The 22108-nt window shown below is 43.5% G+C and overlaps 1 protein-coding gene across 6 annotated transcripts in view; it reads right to left on the bottom strand.

Moving 5' to 3' along the window:
* LOC123990634 (sentrin-specific protease 6-like) overlaps positions 1-21474 on the bottom strand; it is a 32555-nt gene extending 11081 nt beyond the window's left edge. The window contains exons 1-19 of one of the 6 annotated variants that reach the window (XM_046291287.1): positions 21033-21473; positions 19935-19961; positions 19705-19837; positions 17369-17462; positions 16827-16887; positions 16208-16323; positions 15914-16069; positions 11081-11160; positions 10212-10300; positions 8982-9447; positions 8322-8563; positions 6529-6666; positions 3265-3298; positions 2883-3074; positions 2486-2670; positions 2137-2279; positions 1830-1946; positions 1521-1643; positions 1148-1240 (exon numbers count right to left, since the gene is read on the bottom strand). In XM_046291287.1, the coding sequence (XP_046147243.1) occupies positions 1148-1240; positions 1521-1643; positions 1830-1946; positions 2137-2279; positions 2486-2670; positions 2883-3074; positions 3265-3298; positions 6529-6666; positions 8322-8563; positions 8982-9447; positions 10212-10300; positions 11081-11160; positions 15914-16069; positions 16208-16323; positions 16827-16871 (2219 nt within the window). In that variant the 5' untranslated portion in view covers positions 16872-16887; positions 17369-17462; positions 19705-19837; positions 19935-19961; positions 21033-21473. Of the gene's footprint in view, positions 1-1147; positions 1241-1520; positions 1644-1829; positions 1947-2136; positions 2280-2485; positions 2671-2882; positions 3075-3264; positions 3299-6528; positions 6667-8321; positions 8564-8981; positions 9448-10211; positions 10301-11080; positions 11161-15913; positions 16070-16207; positions 16324-16826; positions 16891-17368; positions 17463-19704; positions 19838-19934; positions 19962-21032 lie in introns of all 6 variants that reach the window. The other 5 variants (XM_046291286.1, XM_046291284.1, XM_046291285.1 and 2 more) reach the window with 5 other exon arrangements.
* Positions 21475-22108: the final 634 nt, after the last annotated feature.

The raw sequence follows: 22108 nt of genomic DNA, 5'->3' as shown, positions 1-22108 counted from the left end.
TTGGAGGTGCCCATGGCTCAATCACTTCTATCTCCCTCAAGAAATAGTGTCGAACTTGTAGGTATCTGTAAAAATGTTGTTTATCCAAGCCGTGTTTTTTACTTAGGTCCTGGTAGGTATCTGTAAAAATGTTGTTTATCCAAGCCGTGTTTTTTACTTAGGTCCTGGTAGGTATCTGTAAAAATGTTGTTTATCCAAGCAGTGTTTTTTATTTAGGTCCTGGTAGGTATCTGTAAAAATGTTGTTTATCCAAGCCGTGTTTTTTACTCAGGTCCTGGAAGTTATCTAGGTCCTCATCCCTTATAAATTGTACTGAATTATGTGATGCCTTTCTGCATCCATTGTTTAAACCTGCTGTCCTGAGTTGCAGGGATGAAGCTGGGGTCGTATGCGGGCCAACTCAGCAGTTTGACCTCTCTAAATTATTTTGCTTAACTAGCCTAAACCATGTCTTTAGAGAGAAATTAATCCACTGATTTTGTCTATTGTACATTTCATGTCTTTCCCTTTGGATTCATATTCTCAATTGCACCAACACACCAGAGCTCTCAATTGGGCTGACACACAATAATATTTTAGGTCTGGTAAGGCCATACCCCCACAGTTTTTTGGTAACTGTAATGTTGTATATCTAATTATTGGTCTCTTACTGTTCCAGATAAACCTTGATATCCCAATCTGTTGTTGTTATTTTTTTAATACATTTGCAAACATTTCTAAAAACCTATTTTCGCTTCGTCATTATGGGGTATTGTGTGTAGATTGATAAAAAAAAAACAATTGAATCAATTTTAGAATAAGGCTGTAACGTAACAAAATGTGGAAAGTAAAGGGGTCTGAATACTTTCCGAAGGCACTGTAGTTAACATTGGCTTGTGAAACTACCTCCAACTTCCTTCATACTGAATGCAGAGACATAAAAATGGTATCCATGACCATTGCCAAAATCCCAAAGTATCCCTTTGAGACTTGAATGAAATTCCATTTGGATAGATTGTGCATCTTAAATAGTGAACTTATTGTAACCAGAGCCCTATAAAGCGCACAACTTTTGTAAAGTGGTGCACTATATAAGAATGTGTGCACTATATAGGTAATATGGTGTCATTTGGGAAGCAGTCAGTGATATTTAGAGACAGTAACTTACGACTCATTGATGGGAACAAAGATGAAGTCCTTTTGGAACAGGTCTACATGTCTGGTCCATGTCTTCACCCTGTTGTGCTTCCTCTTCTGCATCCTGATATCCAGCAAAGAAGAAACATGTTTGTTTTTTTAAGTCGTTATATTGTTTTATGGACAATAATAATCATAGTGGAACTGTAGAGAGGAAGACTGAGTGAGACCGAGAGGAAGGGCCGAGGCGGGCATCGAAACGCAGTAGCCAGCGGATGTGTATGGTCCGGACTCGGCAGAGCTATCACTAAACCAGACTCCAGCTTCTGTGCTGTCCTGTCATAACTCAATTCGGTGTGAAATGTGTTGCCCCTCATATCACTGGCAGAGAAGAGGAGACTCACGGTAAGTTTGTGGTGTCTGGGAGGTTTCTCCTCTCTTTCTGGTTGAGTCTCTTGTAAAAGAATGAGCTAAACACGTGACTCCTTTGTGAGTCTTCTTTTTTCAACTTCTCCAAAACTAAATATCTAAGTAAAGGGAAGATACACACACAGAAAACAGTCAATCCACAGCCCCTGTGAGGTTGGTCAATGTCCCTTATATGCAACAAAAGCAAGCACTGCTTCGATAGAATATCAAACAGAGAATGTGACTTTAAAGACAATGGAAAATAGACAAAGTAAAATTTACAATGGAAAGCAAATTACACCAACTTTAAATAAAAGTCTATGATGACGTCGTTTAGGAATTCTCCATCGTTAAGGCAGTGAAGGTCTTCGTTAGTCACCGATATGCCCCCCTTGGCTGGAGGAGGTGGGTACACCATCAACCTACAACACAACCATCCAATGATTAAACCATCAGGAACAAACAAACACAGAATTGTACTTAAGATGACAGGGTTGTATTCATTAGGGTACAACGAAGCAAAATAGTTTGCAACAGAAAACCAAAACAAGTGTTTCGTATTGGACAATTTTCAGATAGTCCCCCCCAGTAGGAGATAGATAACCCTTGTACTTTATGATTGGTCCAGTGAAGGTGGGTTGGAGCTCAGCCATGTCATCGTCTTCATCATCAAAGAACACACTGTTCTGCTGTCGTGTAGCCATGCGCGTTTGCACCATTGGAGCCGGTGTGTTGGTTTTAGTGCTGTTGTTTACCTACAAGAAAGGGATGTAACCAAAAACCAACAACATATATTTTGGTAGCTAGTCTCAAGATACTAATCTTCAGGACCTGGGACACACAGCCCTATTACGTCACAAACTGTTAGGTTTGATCAATTCCAACAACTTTCCCAAAATTCCCAAGTTCTCCAGACATCCCAGTTGGAAGATTCCCGGAAACAGGGAATAAGCAGGCCCACCTTTTCTTTAGTTGCTTTGTTGTAGTTGACCAATCTGATGTTAGCTTCATCAAACGACAATTTGGTGGGGAACTCATTGAGGTTGTTGGCTCGGCCGATCTCTTGTAGAATCTCCTCTAGAACCATCTGCTGCTGCATCGACAGGCCGTTCTCAAAGATCAACACCATGTACTTCTCATCGGAGTCTGAGGACAGAACGGAAAGCAACAAGACTTGACATTTTGTTGAAGGTGAGGTAACAGACTTGCTTTATTTAGCACAAAATAACACATCACAGAAAGGCTTCTCAAAACACAGGTTTCTGTTCATCCATCTATGTACAGACTACTGCTGTTGCAACTAGCATGGGATCTCCACAGTTCAATTGACATCACTATGTAGCGTCTGCTGTCCTTACCGTTGCCAGCGCAGTCGTACCAGCACAGGCCTCCCTTGTCTCGGGTCATCTTGAGCTGGGTGCGGAGCCGCACACATTCCTCGGGGCTGGTCTGGAAGAAGAGGACGGGCAGCTTCCTCACGCTGCACCACTCACAGCTTATGAGCTCCGACGCACGCAGACACACCTTCTCCAGAGAATCCACCTCAGGACCTGGGACAGAAAGCACTATTATATCACATACTGTTAAGTTTGATCAATTCCAGCAACTTATTTAAGAAATGTATTGTAATTTTGCAACCCTACACACTGTACAACACTGTCTAGTCTATCTATAATAGGTTGTCCTTTGAGAGCAGAGGAAAACATTTATAGGACATCTGACATTCTTGTGGTCTCCTACCTTCAGTTTCAAGATGAATGTGATCGACCGTAAACTGAAAGACAAAGATGGTTGAATGATGGCGGTATGCTAGACAGTCAGGGAATAGTGAAAATTCAAAAAAATTAATTTAGCAGTATTCATTTTGTTATGTTTAAGAAAAATAATAACATTATTCATGGGAATGCATAGAATTGCAGGAAAACTAGGTAAAATTCTCTCTCAGCTCAACGGCAGAATATGTAGAATCACAGGAAATAAGCTTTACAACGGCACCATTTTCTCTCAGCTCCATGGAGAAATGTGTAGAATTGCAGGATGGGGGCCTCTTAAAATGTTCTCTAAAGTGTAGCCACACTGACGGCGCTCATTACACGCCTCCTACCAAGCCCGCCTCCTACCAAGCCCGCCTCCTACCAAGCCCGCCTCCTACCAAGCCCGCCTCCTACCAAGCCCGCCTCCTACCAAGCCCGCCACCTACCAAGCCCGCCACCTACCAAGCCCTCCACCTACCAAGCCCTCCACCTACCAAGCCCGCCACCTACCAAGCCCTCCACCTACCAAGCCCTCCACCTACCAAGCCCTCCACCTACCAAGCCCTCCACCTCAGCCCCTTTTTGATCCAGGAAAAAAACCTGATAGGCTATTGTTTTTTGCCAGATTTTAGGTAAGTATAAGTGTCTGTACATACAGAGAGAGTACAGTCGTGGCCAAAAGTTGAGACTGACATAAATATTAATTTTCACAAAGTTTGCTGCCTCAGTTTGTATGATGACAATTTGCATATACTCCAGAATGTTATGAAGAGTGATCAGATGAATTGCAATTATTTGCAAAGACCCTTTTGCCGTGCCAATTAACTGAATCTCAATAAAACATTTCCAATGCATTTCAGCCGTCTCCAAAGGACCAGCTGACATCATGTCTGTGATTCTCTCGTTAACACAGGTGTGAGTGTTGACAAGGACAAGGCTGGAGATCACTCTGTCATGCTGATTGAGTTCGAATAACAGACTGGAAGCTTCAAAAGGAGGGTGGTGCTTGGAATCATTGTTCTTCCTCTGTCAACCATGGTTACATGCAAGGAAACACGTGACGTCATCACTGCTTTGCACAAAAGGGCTTCACAGGCAAGGATATTACTGCCAGTAAGATTGCACCTAAATCAACCATTTACCGGATAATCAAGAACTTCAAGGAGAGCGGTGCAATTGTTGTGAAGAAGGCTTCAGGGCACCCAAGAAAGTCCAGCATGTGCCAGGACCGTCTCCTAAAGTTGATTCAGCTGCGGGATTGGGGCACCACCAGTCCAGAGCTTGCTTAGGAATGGCAGCAGGCAGGTGTGAGTGCATCTGCATGCACAGTGAGGCGAAGACTTTTGGAGGATGCCCTGGTGAAGGGCAGCAAAGAAGGGCAGCAAAGATGCCACTTCTATCCAGTAAAAACATCAGGGACAGATTGATATTCTGCAAAAGGTACAGGGATTGTGATGCTGAGGACTGGGGTAAAGTCATTTTCTCTGACGAATCCCCTTTCCGATTGTTTGGGGCATCCGGAAAACAACAATGTTCAATTTGGTTTAAATAATAATAATAAGACAGTAAAAGTGCACTATGTACCATGTAAGAAAGCTAACATTTAAGTTCTTTGCTCAAAACATGAGAACATATGATAGCTGGTGGTTCCTTTTAACACGAGTCTTCAATATTCCCAGGTAAGAAGTTTTAGGTTGTAGTTATTATAAGACTATTTCTCTCTATACCATTTGTATTTCATTAACCTTTGACTATTGGATGTTCTTATGGGCACTTTAGTATTGCCACTGTAACAGTATAGCCTCCGTCCCACTCCTCGCCGCTACCTGGGCTCGAACCAGGAACACATCGACAACAGCCACCCTCGAAGCAGCGTTTCCCCTGCAGAGCAAGGGGAACAACTACAAGTCTCAGAGCGAGTGACGTTTGAAACACTAGCTGCTGGCAAAACGCACGAAAGTGCCGTTTGAATGAATGCTTACGAGCCTGCTGGTGCCTACCATCGCTCAGTCAGACTGCTCTATCAAATAATAGACTTAATTATAACACACAGAAATACGAGCCTTAGGTCATTAATATGGTAGAATCCGGAAACTATCATCTCGAAAACAAAACGTTTATTCTTTCAGTGAAATATGGAACCGTTCCGTATTTTATCTAACGGGTGGCATCCATCAGTCTAAATATTCTTGTTACATTGCACAACCTTCAATGTTATGTCATAATTATGTAAAATTCTGGCAAATTAGTTCGCAATGAGCCAGGAGGCCCAAACTGTTGCATATACCCTGACTCTGCATGCAATGAACGTGAGAAGTGACACAATTTCACCTGGTTAATATTGCCTGCTAACCTGGATATCTTTTAGCTAAATATGCACTGTTCCTAGGCTGTCATTGAACATAAGAATGTGTTCTTAACTGACTTATGGGTTAAATAAAGGTGTAACCTTTTATTTATTTAAAAAAATAAAAAAAAAAAAATATAAAAAAATCGGCCAAATCGGTGTCCAAAAATAACGATTTCCGGCGGTTACGAAAACTTGAAATCGGCCCTAATTAAATCGGCCATTCCGATTAATCGGTCAACCTCTACATGAGACCATTCATGTGTGGGGTTGCTTCTCAGCCAAGGGAGTGGGCTCACTCACAATTTTGCCTAAGAACACAGCCATGAATAATGGTACCAACACATCCTCCAAGAGCAACTTCTCCCAACCATCCAGGAACAGTTTGGTGATGAACAATGCCTTTTCCAGCATGATGGAACACCTTGCCATAAGGCAAAAGTGATAACTAAGTGGCTCACGGAACAAAACATTGATATTTTGGGTCCATTGCCAGGAAACTCCCCAGACCTTAATCCCATTGAGAACTTGTGGTCAATCCTCAAGAGGCAGGTGGACAAACAAAAACCCACAAATTCTGAAAAACTCCAAGCATTGATTATGCAAGAATAGGCTGCCATCAGTGAGGATGTGGCCCAGATGTTAATTGACAGCATGCCAGGGCAGATTGAGTTCTTGAAAAAGAAGGGTCAACACTGCAAATATTGACTCTTTGCATCAACTTCATGTAATTGTCAATAAAAGCCTTTGACACTTATGAAATGCTTGTAATTATAATTCAGTATTCCATAGTAACATCTGACAAAAATATCTAAAGACATGAAGCAGCAAACTTTGTGGAAATTAATATTTGTGTCATTCTCTAAACTTTTGGCCACGACTGTAGAGGAGCAGGGTACTTACATTAACAGGCTTGGACACCATCCTGCGAAGAGTCCCTACTCTCACACTCCGACAGTCCAGGATGATGCTGTCCAACTTGTCGGGAGAGATCCTTGGTTTTTTCTTGGGTGTAGAGTCCTCCGGCATTTGGTTTCCAAACTGAAAATAACATGCATGGTCAGCCTTGAAACCTGCTGCTTCATATCACTAATTTCTCTGAGGGACAAATCATGTACAGTAGATGTCTGGCCAACACCACAAGGTGATTCATCGACTGGCCATTTAGATTCCACTGCCCAATTCCTTTGCAAGATAAATATCGGTAGCACTATGTTGTTTTCTCAAAGGTAAACTTTACAACCCTGAACACACAAAAAGTAAATGAGGAGACTTAAATCCTTAAAACAACTTAAGGAGCTCATCTCGGTGAATACAAAAACACCCAGTAATGTCATTTTCTGCCAAGCAAAACAACCCAGGAGGTTACCTTGAGAGCAGATCAGGAACATTATGGGCTCAAGGACATTTTGACAGACAGACTCAAAGTCAGACTGGAACGTGATAAAACAGCTCACGACAAGACTGGCTCACTATAGACAGGTCCGTTTACATAATGTAGTCATGAATTGAGGAAAACTTAATTACGTATCCACACAAGTACCACCCTATACACTATAATGCGGGTCGCCTACAGCACCTATGCATGGGTAGGACTCCTGGCCGACCCTACTCATATCATGCTATCCCGGTCTAAATGAAAAATACTTACAAATATTAACTCAGCAAAAAAAGAAGTCCTCTCACTGTCAACTGTGTTAATTTTCAGCAAACTTAACATGTGTACATATTTGAACATAAGATTCAACAACTGAGACATAATCTAAACAAGTTCCAAAGACATGTGACTAACGGTAATTGAATAATGTGTCTCTGAACAGGGGGGGGGGTCAAAATCAAAAGTAAGTCAGTATCTGGTGAATTAAGTACTGAGTACAGGCCTTGATGTAACGCTCATTCCTTCGACGATAAACGCAAATCCGACCATCACCCCTGGTGAGACAAAACCGCAACTCGTCAGTGAAGAACATTTTTTGCCAGTCCTGTCTGGTCCAGCGATGGTGGATTTGTGCCCATAGACGATGTTGTTGCCGGTGATGTCTGGTGAGGACCTGCCTTACAACAGGCCTACAAGCCCTCAGTCCAGCCTCTCTCAGCCTATTGAGGAGTCTGAGCACTGATGGAGAAATTGTGCGTTCCTGGTGTAACTCGGGCAGTTGTTGTTGCCATCCTGTACCTGTCCCACAGGTATGATGTTCAGATGTACTGAACCTGTACAGGTGTTGTTACACGTGGTCTGCCACTGCGAGGATGATCAGTTGTCCATCCTGTCTCCCTGTAGCGCTGTCTTAGACATCTCACAGTACGGACATTGCAATTTATTGTCCTGGCCACATCTGCAGTCCTCATGCATCCTTGCAGCATGCCTAAGGCATGTTCACACAGATGAGCAGGGTCCCTGGGCATTTCTTTTGGTGTTTTTCAGAGTCAGTAGAAAGGCCTCTTTAGTTTCCTACGTTTTTATAACTGTGACCTTAATTGCCTACCGTCTGTAAGCTGTTAGTGTCTTAATGTTCCACAGTTGCATGTTCATTAATTGTTTATGGTTCATTGAACAAGCATGGGAAACAGTGTTTGAACCCTTTACAATGAGGATCTGTGAAGTTATTTGGATTTTTACAAATTATCTTTGAAAGACAGGATCCTGAAAAGGGACATTTCTTTTCTTGCTGAGTTTATGTTAAAAGACGACATACCTGATCTTTCATGCGGTTCCTTCTGGGTAGTGAAATTCTGCTGTCGACGTCAGAGCAGAAGTCAGAAGTGATGTCCTCCTGCTCCCCTCCTGTGCTACTCTTCACTGCCGCCTCCACTCTGCCTCCGGAGGGCACCGGTGAGGAGTGGGCTGAGTCAGCAGGCCGAGGGGAAACGCTGTCCAGCCTGTTTACGCTGCCCGTGCTGGCGTTGTCCGCCTCATCCTCGTCACTGGACAGCACAACTGGAACACAAACAGAGTCGTCATATCCAGACGCAACACAGCTGAATAAATTATTTAAACAAGATGGGATTTACATCCTGAAATGTGGCCTTCGTTTGATAACAGTTCTGACAGAGAGAGGTAAGATGTACAGACAGGTGCTAGTGGTTTTGAGCTGTGTGGTTGGTTACAGAGAACGTCCTGTGCAGTTGGTTGAAATGAACCACTGCTGTAGTGTGCTACCTCTCACAGGGACAAACACCTGCCTACAGTAAACTGTGAGACTAACCAGCACAGAGGCAGGTGAAGAGTGAGTACTGAGCAGGCCAGGTGTGTATCCCAAATGACACCCTATTCCCTACATAATGCACTACTTTTGACCAGAGCACTAAATGGAATATGGTGAAATTTGGGGTGCATACCTGGACAGTGGACTTACTGGGGTCGTTGAGCTCGTGCTGCTTGGCGGCCGCCGTCCTCCTGCCTTTGTTGCCGGCGACTTTCCCGGCGCAGCAGCTCCCCACCAACCCCACCCCCGCGGGTCTCCCGTTGTGTGGCAGCGGCAGGCCGGCCCGGGTGGTGATGCGTACCGGAATGGGCGGGTTCATCACTGTGTCCACACGCAGCGGCAGCGCCCTCATGGTCGAGGACGAACCGTAGAAGCTATTCTTGGTCAGCTGTCGGCTGTTTGGTCCTGGGAATGGGTGTTGATGGGGGTGGGTGTGCTGTGGGTGAGGTCGAATGGGGGGTCTGGGCGTGGGGGATGTAGGCTGGGCTGCTGGGGGGTGGTAGAGGTGGGCAACCTCTGGCACCAAGGAGTTCCCACAGTGTTCACACGTGCTGTGGCTTTCACTGGATTTGCTACACTTCCCACACACTGTGTGGTTCCTTTCTGGATTTAGGGGCTGCAGACAAGGCAAAGACAATTACATTTCAGCATCAGGTAGGCTACACTTAAATTATTTGTATCTTCTGACATCAGTCAACATCATTGCTAAATCGCTCAGGGGTATCGTCTTAAAAATCGCTCAGCTCTTATTGGTTGAAATGGACAGTGGAGGTAGACATTATAAACAAGATGCTTCCTCCTATTCAGTTATTCATAGGATCTCTAGCCACAACATTAATAGGTATGACTCGGACAGGAAGGAACAGGCTGGATGGTTTGATAGTGGACTAGCGAGATCAGAGAGAGCGAACGAGGCCCAGAGGGGAAATCAGAGAGCGAGAGGCCAGAGGGGAGATCGAGAGAGAGAGGCCAGAGGGGAGATCAGAGAGAGAGAGAGAGAGGACCAGAGGGAGATCAGAGAGCGTTAGGGAGAGGCCAGAGGGGAGATCAGAGAGCGAGAGAACCAGAGGGGAGTAGCAGTAACTACAGTCCAGCACAGTCACAGTCCTCATATAAAAGGCTCCATAATGGTAAACTCTAACCAGTAGATGATCCTAGACTCGCCCAGCCAGCATAGGTCCTTTTTAACTTCAGGACCTGGCATATCCATAAAGCGTCTCAGAGTAGGAGTGCTGACCTAGGATCAGGTCCCCCATGTCCATATTATAAACTTATCCATTATGGTGTAAAAGGCTAAACTGATCCTAGATCAGCACTCATACAACAATATGTTTTATGAATACGGACCCAGATGATGACGTGAGTTCATACTGCTCTTACCTCCACTCTCTGAACCTGTGAGGGAAAGCTACAACAGCCCTCCAGCAAGGGTCTCTGACTGTGCTCTTTGATGCTCACGTTGTCGTTGGCTTAAAAGGGAATAAAAGACAACATGGAAAGGAAACAGTCATCTGTCATGTACAGTATGCAGTAACGACTGATCGTGTTGAGAACCATCATCTTCAAGACAAACAAAAAAATATAGTGGAGAAAGTTGGCCTTGGGGAAGTTTCACACAGGTGCAGTTTTCCAGTGTTTCAAGGTCACCTTGCAGCACCAGGTGATCATCATCATTACTGTATACTGTCATATATGTCTGTGCCGGAGTCAGCTGGCTGGGCCACAGTGTGCTTTACTAGCCTGACTGCCTGTGTGTGCTACTGTCCTCTCCATGCTCATCTGTGGCAGCTCCTTCCTCTCAGAGGAGCTTTGCAGGCGGATTAATCTGCGAGGCCTGATGCAATCCCTCTTAGGAAGACAGACAGGAGGCTCAGCCCAGATCTACTGCCCTCCAGGCACCACTCCGCAAAGGATTTCACTGCTAGAGACAAGACTTCCCAGCAAGACACCGTCCACTATTCCCTCTACCACCTAGTACCAAGTCCCACATTACATCCTGATGGTAGCATTTAACCGCACCATCTACGTACAGCACACTGTGTCCACATAGGAAACCATGGTTTGAGACTGCCTCAGATTGAGACTGCACACACCGTCCTCCATACCCCACCACCACTTGTCGTCCCACATCACATCCTGAAAGCAGCATTTACACACAAGGTCTTAGTAGTACACTGCCTCCACATATAACACGCTGCTGTTATTCTATCAGTACAGTGAATGTAATGGCAGTGCGTGTCTCATTTTACCTGGGCTCTCTGGACAGGTGAGGATGATACTCTCTACTTCTGCTGCTTGGATCTGCTGTTGAGTGGTGCTGTAGTCTCTTCTGAGGGAACAATGGCAGTCTGGTCAGAAGTCATTCAAAACAAAGCCTTTTGTTTTCTTGTCAACAACCATAACGAGGTAAACAAATCAATAACTCAAATTTGGAGATAAACAAGTTATGCAATTGGAGAGATTGGAGGGGGAAATGATCTAATATGATGAAACAACACGTGGGGTGGATGGATGCAGGTAATTAAGGTAGCTAGTTAGTATAAACGCACAAAGGTGGATGGATGCAGGTTAAGGTAGCTAGTTAGTATAAACGCACATGGCCACAGGCACCACTGCTTTGACTACAGCATGAGATGGAACAAAATACAATGTTGGAACAGGACAAAGTTCAGATCACTACAATGTATTACAGCACAAAGCATGGCTAAGCATATACAAGGTGCAATGTCTTCCCTTTCTTTTAGGTCAAGGTTGCTTTAGAAAGCAAGTCTAGTCTTGCTGTTACGAAACCAATAACAAACAGACTGATTTTGCTGCACTCATTATGTCTAGGGGTCTTAGTTTTAGCTACCTGGTCTGTAACCTGACTCATTATGTCTAGGGGTCTTAGTTTTAGCTACCTGGTCTGTAACCTGACTCGTTATGTCTAGGGGTCTTAGTTTTAGCTACCTGGTCTGTAACCTGACTCATTATGTCTAGGGGTCTTAGTTTTAGCTACCTGGTCTGTAACCTGACTCGTTATGTCTAGGGGTCTTAGTTTTAGCTACCTGGTCTGTAACCTGACTCGTTATGTCTAGGGGTCTTAGTTTTAGCTACCTGGTCTGTAACCTGACTCATTATGTCTAGGGGTCTTAGTTTTAGCTACCTGGTCTGTAACCTGACTCGTTATGTCTAGGGGTCTTAGTTTTAGCTACCTGGTCTGTAACCTGACTCGTTATGTCTAGGGGTCTTAGGCCTAGCTACCTGGTCTGTAACCTGACTCGTTATGTCTAGGGGTCTTAGGCCTAGCTACCTGGTCTGTAACCTGGTTGGTGCTGCCACCTGGGGGGGGTGCGTTGAAATGGATCCTGGTAGAGTGTATTGCCAAAAGCCGGGTGTACACTACACAACTTTAAAAATCCTGACCTCTCACATTAAACAACATATTTCCTGCCCTTTTTTTGGTCTTGCCAACATAGTGGTGCTCAAACTAAACAATGTGGCACAGACTTGGGTCACACAATACATAGTACCCTCCAAGCTCATCATTAAGCTTGGGGCCCTGGATCTGAACTCCGCCCTGTGCAACTGGGTCCTGGACTTCCTGACGGGACGCCCCCACGTGGTAAAGGTAGGCAACAACACCTCCACTACGCTGATCCTCAACACAGGGGCCCCACAAGGGTGCGTGCTCAAGCACATCCATGACTGCATGGCCACGCACGTCTCCAACTCAATCATCAAGTTGCAGACAACAACAGTGGTAGGCCTGATTATCAAGCACGATGAGACAGCCTACAGGGAGGAGGTAAGGGCCCTGGCGGAGTGATACCAGGAAAATAACCTCTCCCTCAATTTAAAACAAAACCAAGGAGCTGATTGTGGACTTCAGGAGACAGCAGAGGTTGGTTGGACATTTGGCTTGGCCCCTTACTAACTTCTAAAGATGCACCATTGAGAGCATCCGGTCGGGCTGTTTCACCAACTGCACCGAATGCAACCGCAGGGCTCTCCAGAGGGTGGTGTGGTCTGCCCAACATCCCCAGGGCCACACTGCCTGCCCTCCAGAACATCTACAGCACCCGGTGTAACAGGAAGGCCAAGAAAATCAACAAGGACCTCAGGCATCCGGGCCGTGGCCTGTTCACCATGCTACCTTCGAGATGGCGAGGTCAGTACAGGTGAACCAAAGCTGGGACCCGGAGACTGACAAACAGCTTCTATCTCAAGGCCATCAGACTGTTAAATAGTCAACACTAGACGGTACCCTGCCCTGAACTTTAGTCGCTGTCATTAGCCAGCCACCACCCAGTTAATCTACCCTGCACAACTGACTAGGTATTCCATTTCCCTACGTACACAGTCATGGAACACTGGTCACTTTAACAATGTTAACACACCGTTTAATCCACTTCATATGTATAAACTGTATTCTAGTCAAGGCCAATTCTATTTAATCATTGCTGTACATATTCTATCCACGTATTCTTCAGATAGAATATATATATTCTATAATATATATATTCTATCCACATACTGTCCATAATATCTATACATCCCATCACATACACATATATATAGTGCATTCGGCAAGTATTCAGACCCCTTGACTTTTACACAATTTGTTACGTTCCAGCCTTATTCTAAAATGGACTAAATATTTTTCCCCCGCCATCAATCTACACACAATACCCCATAGTGGCAAAGCAAAAAGAGGTTTTTAGTAATGTATTACAAAAAAAAAATTAATTGGAAATAGTGGTGTGGGGGCTGTGCTTTGGCAAAGTGGGTGTGGTTATATCCTGCCTATTCGTCCCTGTCCCGGGGTATAGTCGGGTGGGGCCACAGTGTCTCCCGGCCCCTCCGGTCTCAGCCTCCAGTAATTATGCTGCAGTAGTTTGTGTCGGGGGGCTAGGGCCGGTCTGTTATATCTAGAGTATTTCTCCTGTCTTATCCGGTGTCCTGTGTGATTTAAGTATGCTCTCTCTAATTCTCTCTTTCTTTCTCTCTCTGAGGACCTGAGGCCGAGGACCATGCCTCAGGACTACCTGGCCTGATGACTCCTTGCTGTCCCCAGTCCACCTGGCCGTGCTGCTGCTTCAGTTTCAACTGTTTTGCCTGCGGCTATGAACCCTGACCTGTTCACCAGACGTGCTACCTGTCCCAGACCTGCTGTTTTCAACTCTCTAGAGACAGCAGGAGCGGTAGAGATACTCTGAATGATCAGCTATGAAAAGCCAACTGACATTTACTCCTGAGGTGCTGACCTGTTGCACCCTCTACAACCACTGTGATTATTATTATTTGACCCTGCTGGTCATCAATGAACATTTGGACGTCTTGGCTATGTTCTGTTATTATCTCCACCCGGCACAGCCAGAAAAGGACTGGACACCCCTCATAGCCTGGTTCCTCTCTAGGTTTCTTCCTAGGTTCTGGCCTTTCTAGGGAGTTTTTACTAGCCACCGTGCTTCTATACCTGCATAGCTTGTTGTTTGGGGTTTTAGGCTGGGTTTCTGTACAGCACTTTGAGATATCAGCTGATGTACGAAGGGCTTTATAAATACATTTGATTTGAAATTTGAGTTGAAATATAACATTTCCATAAATATTCACACCCTTTACTCAGAACTTTGTTGAAGCACCTTTATCAGCGACTACAGCCTCGGGTCTTCTTGGGTATGATTCTACTAGGTGTGCTTGGCACACCTGTATTTGGAAAGTTTCTCCCATTCTTCTCTGCAGATCCTCTCAAGCTGTCACGTTGGATGGGGAGTGTCGCTGCACAGCTATTTAAAGGTCTCTCCAGAGATGTTCGATCAGGTTCAAGTTTGGGCTCTGGGTGGCCACTCCTGGACATTCAGAGACTTGTCCAGAAGCCACTCCTGCGTTCTCCTGGCTGTGTGCTTAGGATTGATGTCCTGTTGGAAGGTGAACCGTCGCCCCGGTCGGAGGTCCTGAGCGCTCTGGAGAAGCTTTTCATCCCCTCGATCCTGACTAGTCTTTCTGTCCCTGCCGCTGACTAACATACACACAGCATGATGCTACCACCACCATGCTTCAACTTATGGATGGTGCCAGGTTTCTTCCATACGTGACACTTGGCATTCAGGCCAAAGAGTTCAATCTTGGTTTCATCAGACCAGAGAATCTTGTTTCTCATGGTCTGAGTGGCTTCTGAGGAATGGCTTCCATCTGACTACTCTACCATAAAGGCTTGATTGGTGGGCGGCAGGTAGCCTAGTGGTTAGAGCATTGGACTAGTAACCGGAAGGTTGCAAGTTCAAATCCCCGAGCTGACAAGGTACAAATCTGTCGGCCGTCATTGAAAATAAAAATGTGTTCTTAACCGACTTGCCTAGTCAAATAAAGATAAAATAAAAAATAGAAATTGGTGGAGTGCTGCAGAGATGTTGTCCTGGAAGCCACTGGAATCTCCACAGAGGAACTCTGGTCATTCTGACAGAGCACCAGCAGGGACTTGGTCACCTCCCTGACCAAGGCCCTTCTCCCCTGACTGCTCAGTTAGGCCAGGCGAGCTCTAGGAAGAGTCTTGGTGGTTCCAAACTTCTTCCATTTAAGAATGATGGAGGCCACTGTGTTCTTGGGGACCTTCAATGCTGCAGAAATGTTTTGGTACCCTTCCCCAGATCTGTGCCTCGACACAATCCTGTCTTGGAGCTCTGCGGACAATTAATTCAACCTCATGGCTTGGTTGCACTGATAACTGTGGGACCTTATATAGACAGTTGAATTTACCACAGGTGGACTCCAATCAAGTTTTAGAAACATCTCAAGAATGATCAATGAATGATCAATGGAAATAGGATGCACCGGAGCTCAATTTCAAGTCTCATAGCAAAGGGTCTGAATACCTATGTAAATAAGGTATCTGTTTTTCTAAAAACCTGTTTTCAATTCGCCAAAATGAATTGATCAGATTGCCTAAATAAAGTGAGTAACATGTCTCTTCGACTGATTAGAGATCCAGCGCTACCGACTACTTTGAGAAAAAAAGCATTTTGTCAAATGAAACCATTCGGTAGCTCTAAATGCTATGTTATGCAGTACGACCATAGTGTGACTTCAGTGAGGACTCATACCTTTGGACAGGTTTCCTCATTGCAGCAGGAACATTGTGGGTGTGTTGAAAGGGTCTCCCCTGTAGAACAACTCCTTGAGATGGTGTTGGGCTGACTATTAAATAGTCAGTTCTGTTAGGTATCGGTGACGTCGTTGCTACAATGTTTGGGAGGTCACTGTAGTAGAGGAAACAGAGGAACGACATTAGGTTTTTGCTATAAACAGGTTGTAATGGTTCATTATGATATTTGCAGTTGTCAGCAAAACATTCCAACTTGAACTGAAGAGATACTTGCAACAGTAATATGTCATACCTTAGCCTCTTGTCACTTCCTGGTTTGTTAAGAGCCCCTATGTGATTATTTGTATTTGGCCTGTTTTCATATGTTTTTAGGGGATCCGCAGAAGAGAAATGCATAAGAGCGGGGGACTGGTGTGGGGAGAGAGATTGAGAGTAGAGAACAGAGAAGGTAATTAACACAGGATCTGATGGCAGGTTGCAGGGCATTTCTGCACAGTACATAGATAATTCTGTATGTCAGTGATGCTGCATGAAAAACGGATACACCCTGTAGAGTATGACAATAACAGCACTGATCTAATGTCCTTGTTCACTGTTCAAGAGAAACATGTTTTGAAGATTTTGTTACAATAGCCTAAAGTAAGATCACATTCACAATAAAGTTAATCACATTAAATGTTCTGTGTATAATAACCGAGTGCTGTAAGCATCAAATGTCACAACATGAACTTTTCACCAGCAGCAGCATAAAACAGACCAATTTTGTTGGTAAAAAATAGAGTCCTCTGGATGGCATAGCCAGACATGTTTTGGCAGAGAGATCGTGAGAGGAGAGCAAGATGGGCAGAATAACAATGACCTAAATGTGAGTTGTGTGGAGGGGGGCTAGATGAGGAGTTAGCCTACAGTACCTTCTGTCCCTCTGGGGAGGAGTGCTGCTGTCCGTCCATCTCCATGGTCACCACCGATGTGCTGCTTAGGAGAAAAGAAGAGCAAGAAAAGGGGTGGAAGAGAATGCTTAGATAATGCCTTGGTTTTATGTCCACTTAGGCCTTACCATTGGATAAACATACTGGGTACTTAACCAGTTAATGGATTACATACAGTACATTATTGGATTACAAATACATTGTATGTAACATCATGATTATGAGATACATGTACTGCAGATTTACAGTAACATCACTGTCAGGTTGTAGCTCTAGTGTAAAACAAAAGTCCACACACTTCTATCTCAACACAATGGCTCTGTATGCAGAGTGTGTGTACATGTGGCTGTGCGTGTCAGTGTACTGAGCTGACAGGCAGGCAGGCTCTCAAGTGGGAATAGTAATTCACAGAAGAGAGAGAGAGACTTGGGGGTCTATCTTAGTCTGGTGGATACAGTGGGGTCAAATTGATGCAGTGCAGCGATGCTGAGTGCTGAAATGTGGTCCGGGAGAGAAGTGCTTACTCGTGTCTCCTCTGCTCTTCACTGCCTTCAGAAAGAGAAAAGCTCCAGTTCTGCTTGTACCCTCCATCTCGCCTGGCCTGTGATCTATCCAGAGCTTGGATATAATAAACCACAACTCACATCAGTTATTCGAGGCCAAATGAAGGCATCAGTTGAAATGGTCATGTGTACTTCCAGGAGTTCACTAATAATTGCAACATTGCTTGTATTAGCACCATATGTATAATTCAAATCATTGAAGAGCAACCTGATTCAAGTGTGATCTTAAAATCTAATTAGATAAATCAGATGTTAAGCCTCAGTCTAAAGTGAAGTTGTCAACACTGACTATCCCTGCTATGTTCTTTGATGAATAAAACTCAACTCATGTCTGCAAAAAAACTGTATGCAGAGGAGACACATTGGCAGCTGAGAACAGAGCAGGTGGTACCAAGGAGCTACTCCCCCGCTCTCTGAACCCACAAGACTCATTTCCTGGTGACTCTCAAACATTTGCAACAGACTTAGAGGCTTAGCAATATGCTGCTCGAAAATGAGACATTTTGGAGTTGTAATATCTCACGAGAATCACAATAGCTAGTTTGGATAAAAACATTTTTTTAAACGTTTTTTCATGAAAAGCAATATGAATGATGCTTTGAGAAGTTGCGTTTTATTTTCGGTGTGGTCACCCTGTCATTCTTGCAATCACGTATTTGTAGGCCTCCCCGTATCAATGTCTGAGGATAAGGAAAGACATTTTACCTCTGTAGGGTAAATCCATTTCAATTCAATCCCCTTTTGATTTGAACAAAACCTTCCATACATATTTTCCCATTAAGTTACTTTTTGGACCTTAATGCTAAAACATTCAAGAGCTAAAGCTGCTCAAAGTTGACCTATTTTCCATACCCCACATCTATGTCTTCATCACTGGAAAAGAAAGACAGTTGAGAATGATATAATTTAAAAAGCTTACAAAACAGGTTTGTCAATCTGTTTAATAATTTCTTGGGGGGGTTAAATACCTTTTGAAAAAATAATTATGTTCACCTTAAAATGTCAATTAAATTTTAAAAAATGTTTTTTTTTTCACATTCGCATATGTTGTAGCTTAGACCCTATTTTATAAGCGTTTGAGGTTTTTGTGTTGTACCAGCCATTGGTTGAGACTCATACAGGGTGGATGTCATGCAGAGTGGATGTCATGCAGGGTGGATGTCATACAGGGTGGATGTCATACAGGGTGGATGTCATACAGGGTAGATGTCATACAGGGTGGATGTCATACAGGGTGGATGTCATACAGGGTGGATGTCATACAGGGTGGATGTCATACAGGGTGGATGTCATACAGGGTGGATGTCATGTTGTTCTGGCTGATAAATGTACTAAAATGGAAACACAATTTTAATGTAAGACATTCAAATGGTCCGGCGAACATGGTTGGAGTTCCACACATCAGAGAATGTTGACTTGAATGGGAATATCTGTTGTTTTAAATTATACTGTCAATCCTCCAATGGAAACCTATAGAAATATAGATATTGGAATATACATGAACATTTAAATTGGCATTCGACGGTGGGTAGACCAGCAGCTATCTTTGTGGTAGTAATTATTAGTTCCAATTTCAATTCAATTTCAGTGGTTCAGCTACATTGCCTAATCGCCCAACATCAGTAATCGCCCAACCTCACTAATGCTTGTGGCTGAATGGAAGCAAGTTACCGCAGCAATGTTCCAACATCAAGTAGAAAGCCTTCCCAGAACAGTGGAGGCTGTTATAGCAAAGGGGGACTAACTCAATATTAATGCCCATGATATTGGAATGAGATGTTTAACGAGCAGGGGTCCACATACTTTTGGTCATGTGTACAATTCTGAACATATTGTCACTTATAATGCAGAGGCACAAATAAATTGTCCAGTACACTTATTGTAAGCTGTTTTCATGTACATTTTCTAATGTCTAAGTTTCCAAGGTGACTCAGGCTTTACTAATTATTGTAAAGAAGTATCAGCTGTATTCCGTAATTAGCTACAAAACAATAGCAATGCAATTTTACATTTACATTACATTTAAGTCATTTAGCAGACGCTCTTATCCAGAGCGACTTACAAATTGGTGCATTCACCTTATGACATCCAGTGGAACAACCACTTTACAATAGTGCATCTAAATATTTTAAGGGGGGGGGGTGAGAAGGATTACTTTATCCTATCCTAGGTATTGCTGCTGTTGTCTGATATCCAACAGTCCATGATCAGCTCTGTTGACCATGAGAGTATTTTACAGAGAAAATGGGTTGATGCATACTATGTAGGCTCAGAATAACATGTGGCCCATTGTTTACCTGATCATCAATGACATGTGGTCCATTGTTTACCTTGTTACCTGGCAACGACCACAATGGTGTTTCAAAGAGCTGTCAGTCAAGGTGAGCTCAGAATTATAAGCTCTCCACCCAGGCTGTTTTTTTAGACGTTCTGATGAGAGAACATGTTTGATTTCTTAAATTATGTGCATTTTAATAGCATACAAATAACATGGGTGACGTTTTGGTCATTCACAGGATATTTTTACCTGGGAAATTGGATGACTGTGCAGCACCTTTAATACAAAAACATATATTAAAATGTGTTCGTTTTGTTTGAAGTTGTGTTCTATGGAGCAATAGGCCTCAACTCCCCCACCCCTGTGGGACACACTGAATCTGAGACACCACATTCCACACTGGCATGGTGCTTAGCTACAGAAGTAGTCCCTTTCTTATTTTTTGTGAATTAACTAGCTTATTTGACATTGCATTACTCTTACGTGTGCATATGTACAATGTAGAAACATGCATGTTATATAGATAAAGCATATGCTTTGTCCTTCCTGGGTTGCTGGCTATTTACATAAACACCACAAGACTAGTTAGCTACTAACTTTGTTATGTGCTGTTTGAAATGAAGAGCCCTGGCTGTGCTTTACCTTAAAAAGCCGAAATAATACATTGTTTATAGGTAGCTAGCTAACCAACAAATAACGATACGTTGGTCCACTGTTGAAACTATGTCGCTATATATGAAATAAAAAAAATACTTGTAAAAGTATATACTAGTTGACAGGAAGGCCCGTCAACAATTAGGTAACTAACGTTAGCTAGCTAGGCCTTGCTGTCTGACCGTTCGCAAGTACAGTAACGTTACAACTTTACCCCATGCCACAGCAAGCTATCGATATTTATTTAACTAACGTTAATCCTGTAAAATACTGCGTAAACGTATCAGTCAATTAGTGTCCAATTTCCTACGATATGTGGCCAGCTAACAAGCTAGTACCAGCTGGCCTGATAGCCAGACATAGCCAACATTACTCAGGCAAGTTAGCTATCATCAACAATAGCTACTAGCTAGTTTAGTAGATTTACTAATAATGATTCCATTTTAAATCGTGCATATTAGTTAAGTCGTTTTGTCCATGCAATGTCACAGCAGCTGTAAGTTATGTGAATACATGTAGTTAGGTCTGCAAGGCATAACGAACTTTAGTTAACTAGCTAGCTCGCCCTGAACATGATTGAACTCACATTTACACGCGTGCAATGTATCTGATGGCGTCTCATTCAACTAGGAATGCGATTGCTAACCGACATTGCCTTGTCTTCGCTATTAGGTGAATAGAGTAACATCTTACCTTCAAAAAATCTTATATTGTGGGCCATGGTTTATTCCATGTTCTCTCTGTCAGATGGTGTTTGCTTCTCATCAGCGACCCGGGCTCGCGATTAGGCTCTTTGTGTTTCTTTGAACAATGTGTCGATTACTTTTTTGTAGTCAAAAAACAAATTGCCAAATGTACCGTACTGGTCTCAGAATGATTTTGTTAGCGCGACACACATTGTGTTCATTCGATTGTTACAAAGTAGCTAGCTATAAACTGTATGGCCAACATTATTTGGTAGCTACAATAATTGACTGGAAATGCCCCTATTGATTTGCCAATTATTGTTATTATTACTCATTCAGGTGCTAGATTTTTTTTAAATCAAAATAATACGTGCGTCAATTTGGGCACATAATCTGCTGCTGCTGCCTCCACGTAGCCTATTCTGTCTGTGAAGGTAAGGGCTTGCAAAGCTACTGTAAGTAGGCTCTAAATGCACCCATGGTTACAGTCATCTGCCATGATAAACTGCCTGACAAATTATTGCATGGAAATCATTGGGCATGTGTGCAACGAAGTGACAAAATATTTGGTGTAGCCATATCCACGTGAAGTAGGGTGCTTATTTTTTTTATATACCCCCCCAAGGGGTGCTTTAAAAAATATACACCCCCCCCCACACACACACACACACACATTTTGTGAACTAGGCATTTATTACACCTGTGTGAATGGAGAAAAACAGCATCCCTAACCCAATACATATTCCTGCGGCCATGAATGACGCCTACTGATGATAGCAAAGTCAATTTTCTAGACGAACAGGAAAAATCGTCCCATCCCTACTGTTCAGCAGTGTTCACAGCAACACTGATCTCTGAAATACCACATCCCTCAATTCACTTTCCCAAACCACAGACAACTGATAGGTGGAGTCAACTCTCCAGTAGCAGCGTTTACAACCATCTCAGTAATTGATATATACACTAGAGGACATCAGGGATGCTGTTTTGAAGCCCCACGCCTCCATCTTGGCACTCCCCCACATCGTAAAAATATTTTGGGAGCTGTAGAAATGCAAAATATGGGCCTATAAAAACATGTTC

This window comes from Oncorhynchus gorbuscha, linkage group LG12 (genome assembly GCF_021184085.1).
Source record: "Oncorhynchus gorbuscha isolate QuinsamMale2020 ecotype Even-year linkage group LG12, OgorEven_v1.0, whole genome shotgun sequence".
Taxonomy (NCBI): Eukaryota; Metazoa; Chordata; class Actinopteri; order Salmoniformes; family Salmonidae; genus Oncorhynchus; species Oncorhynchus gorbuscha.
This window is presented reverse-complemented; position numbering and strand designations above follow the sequence as displayed.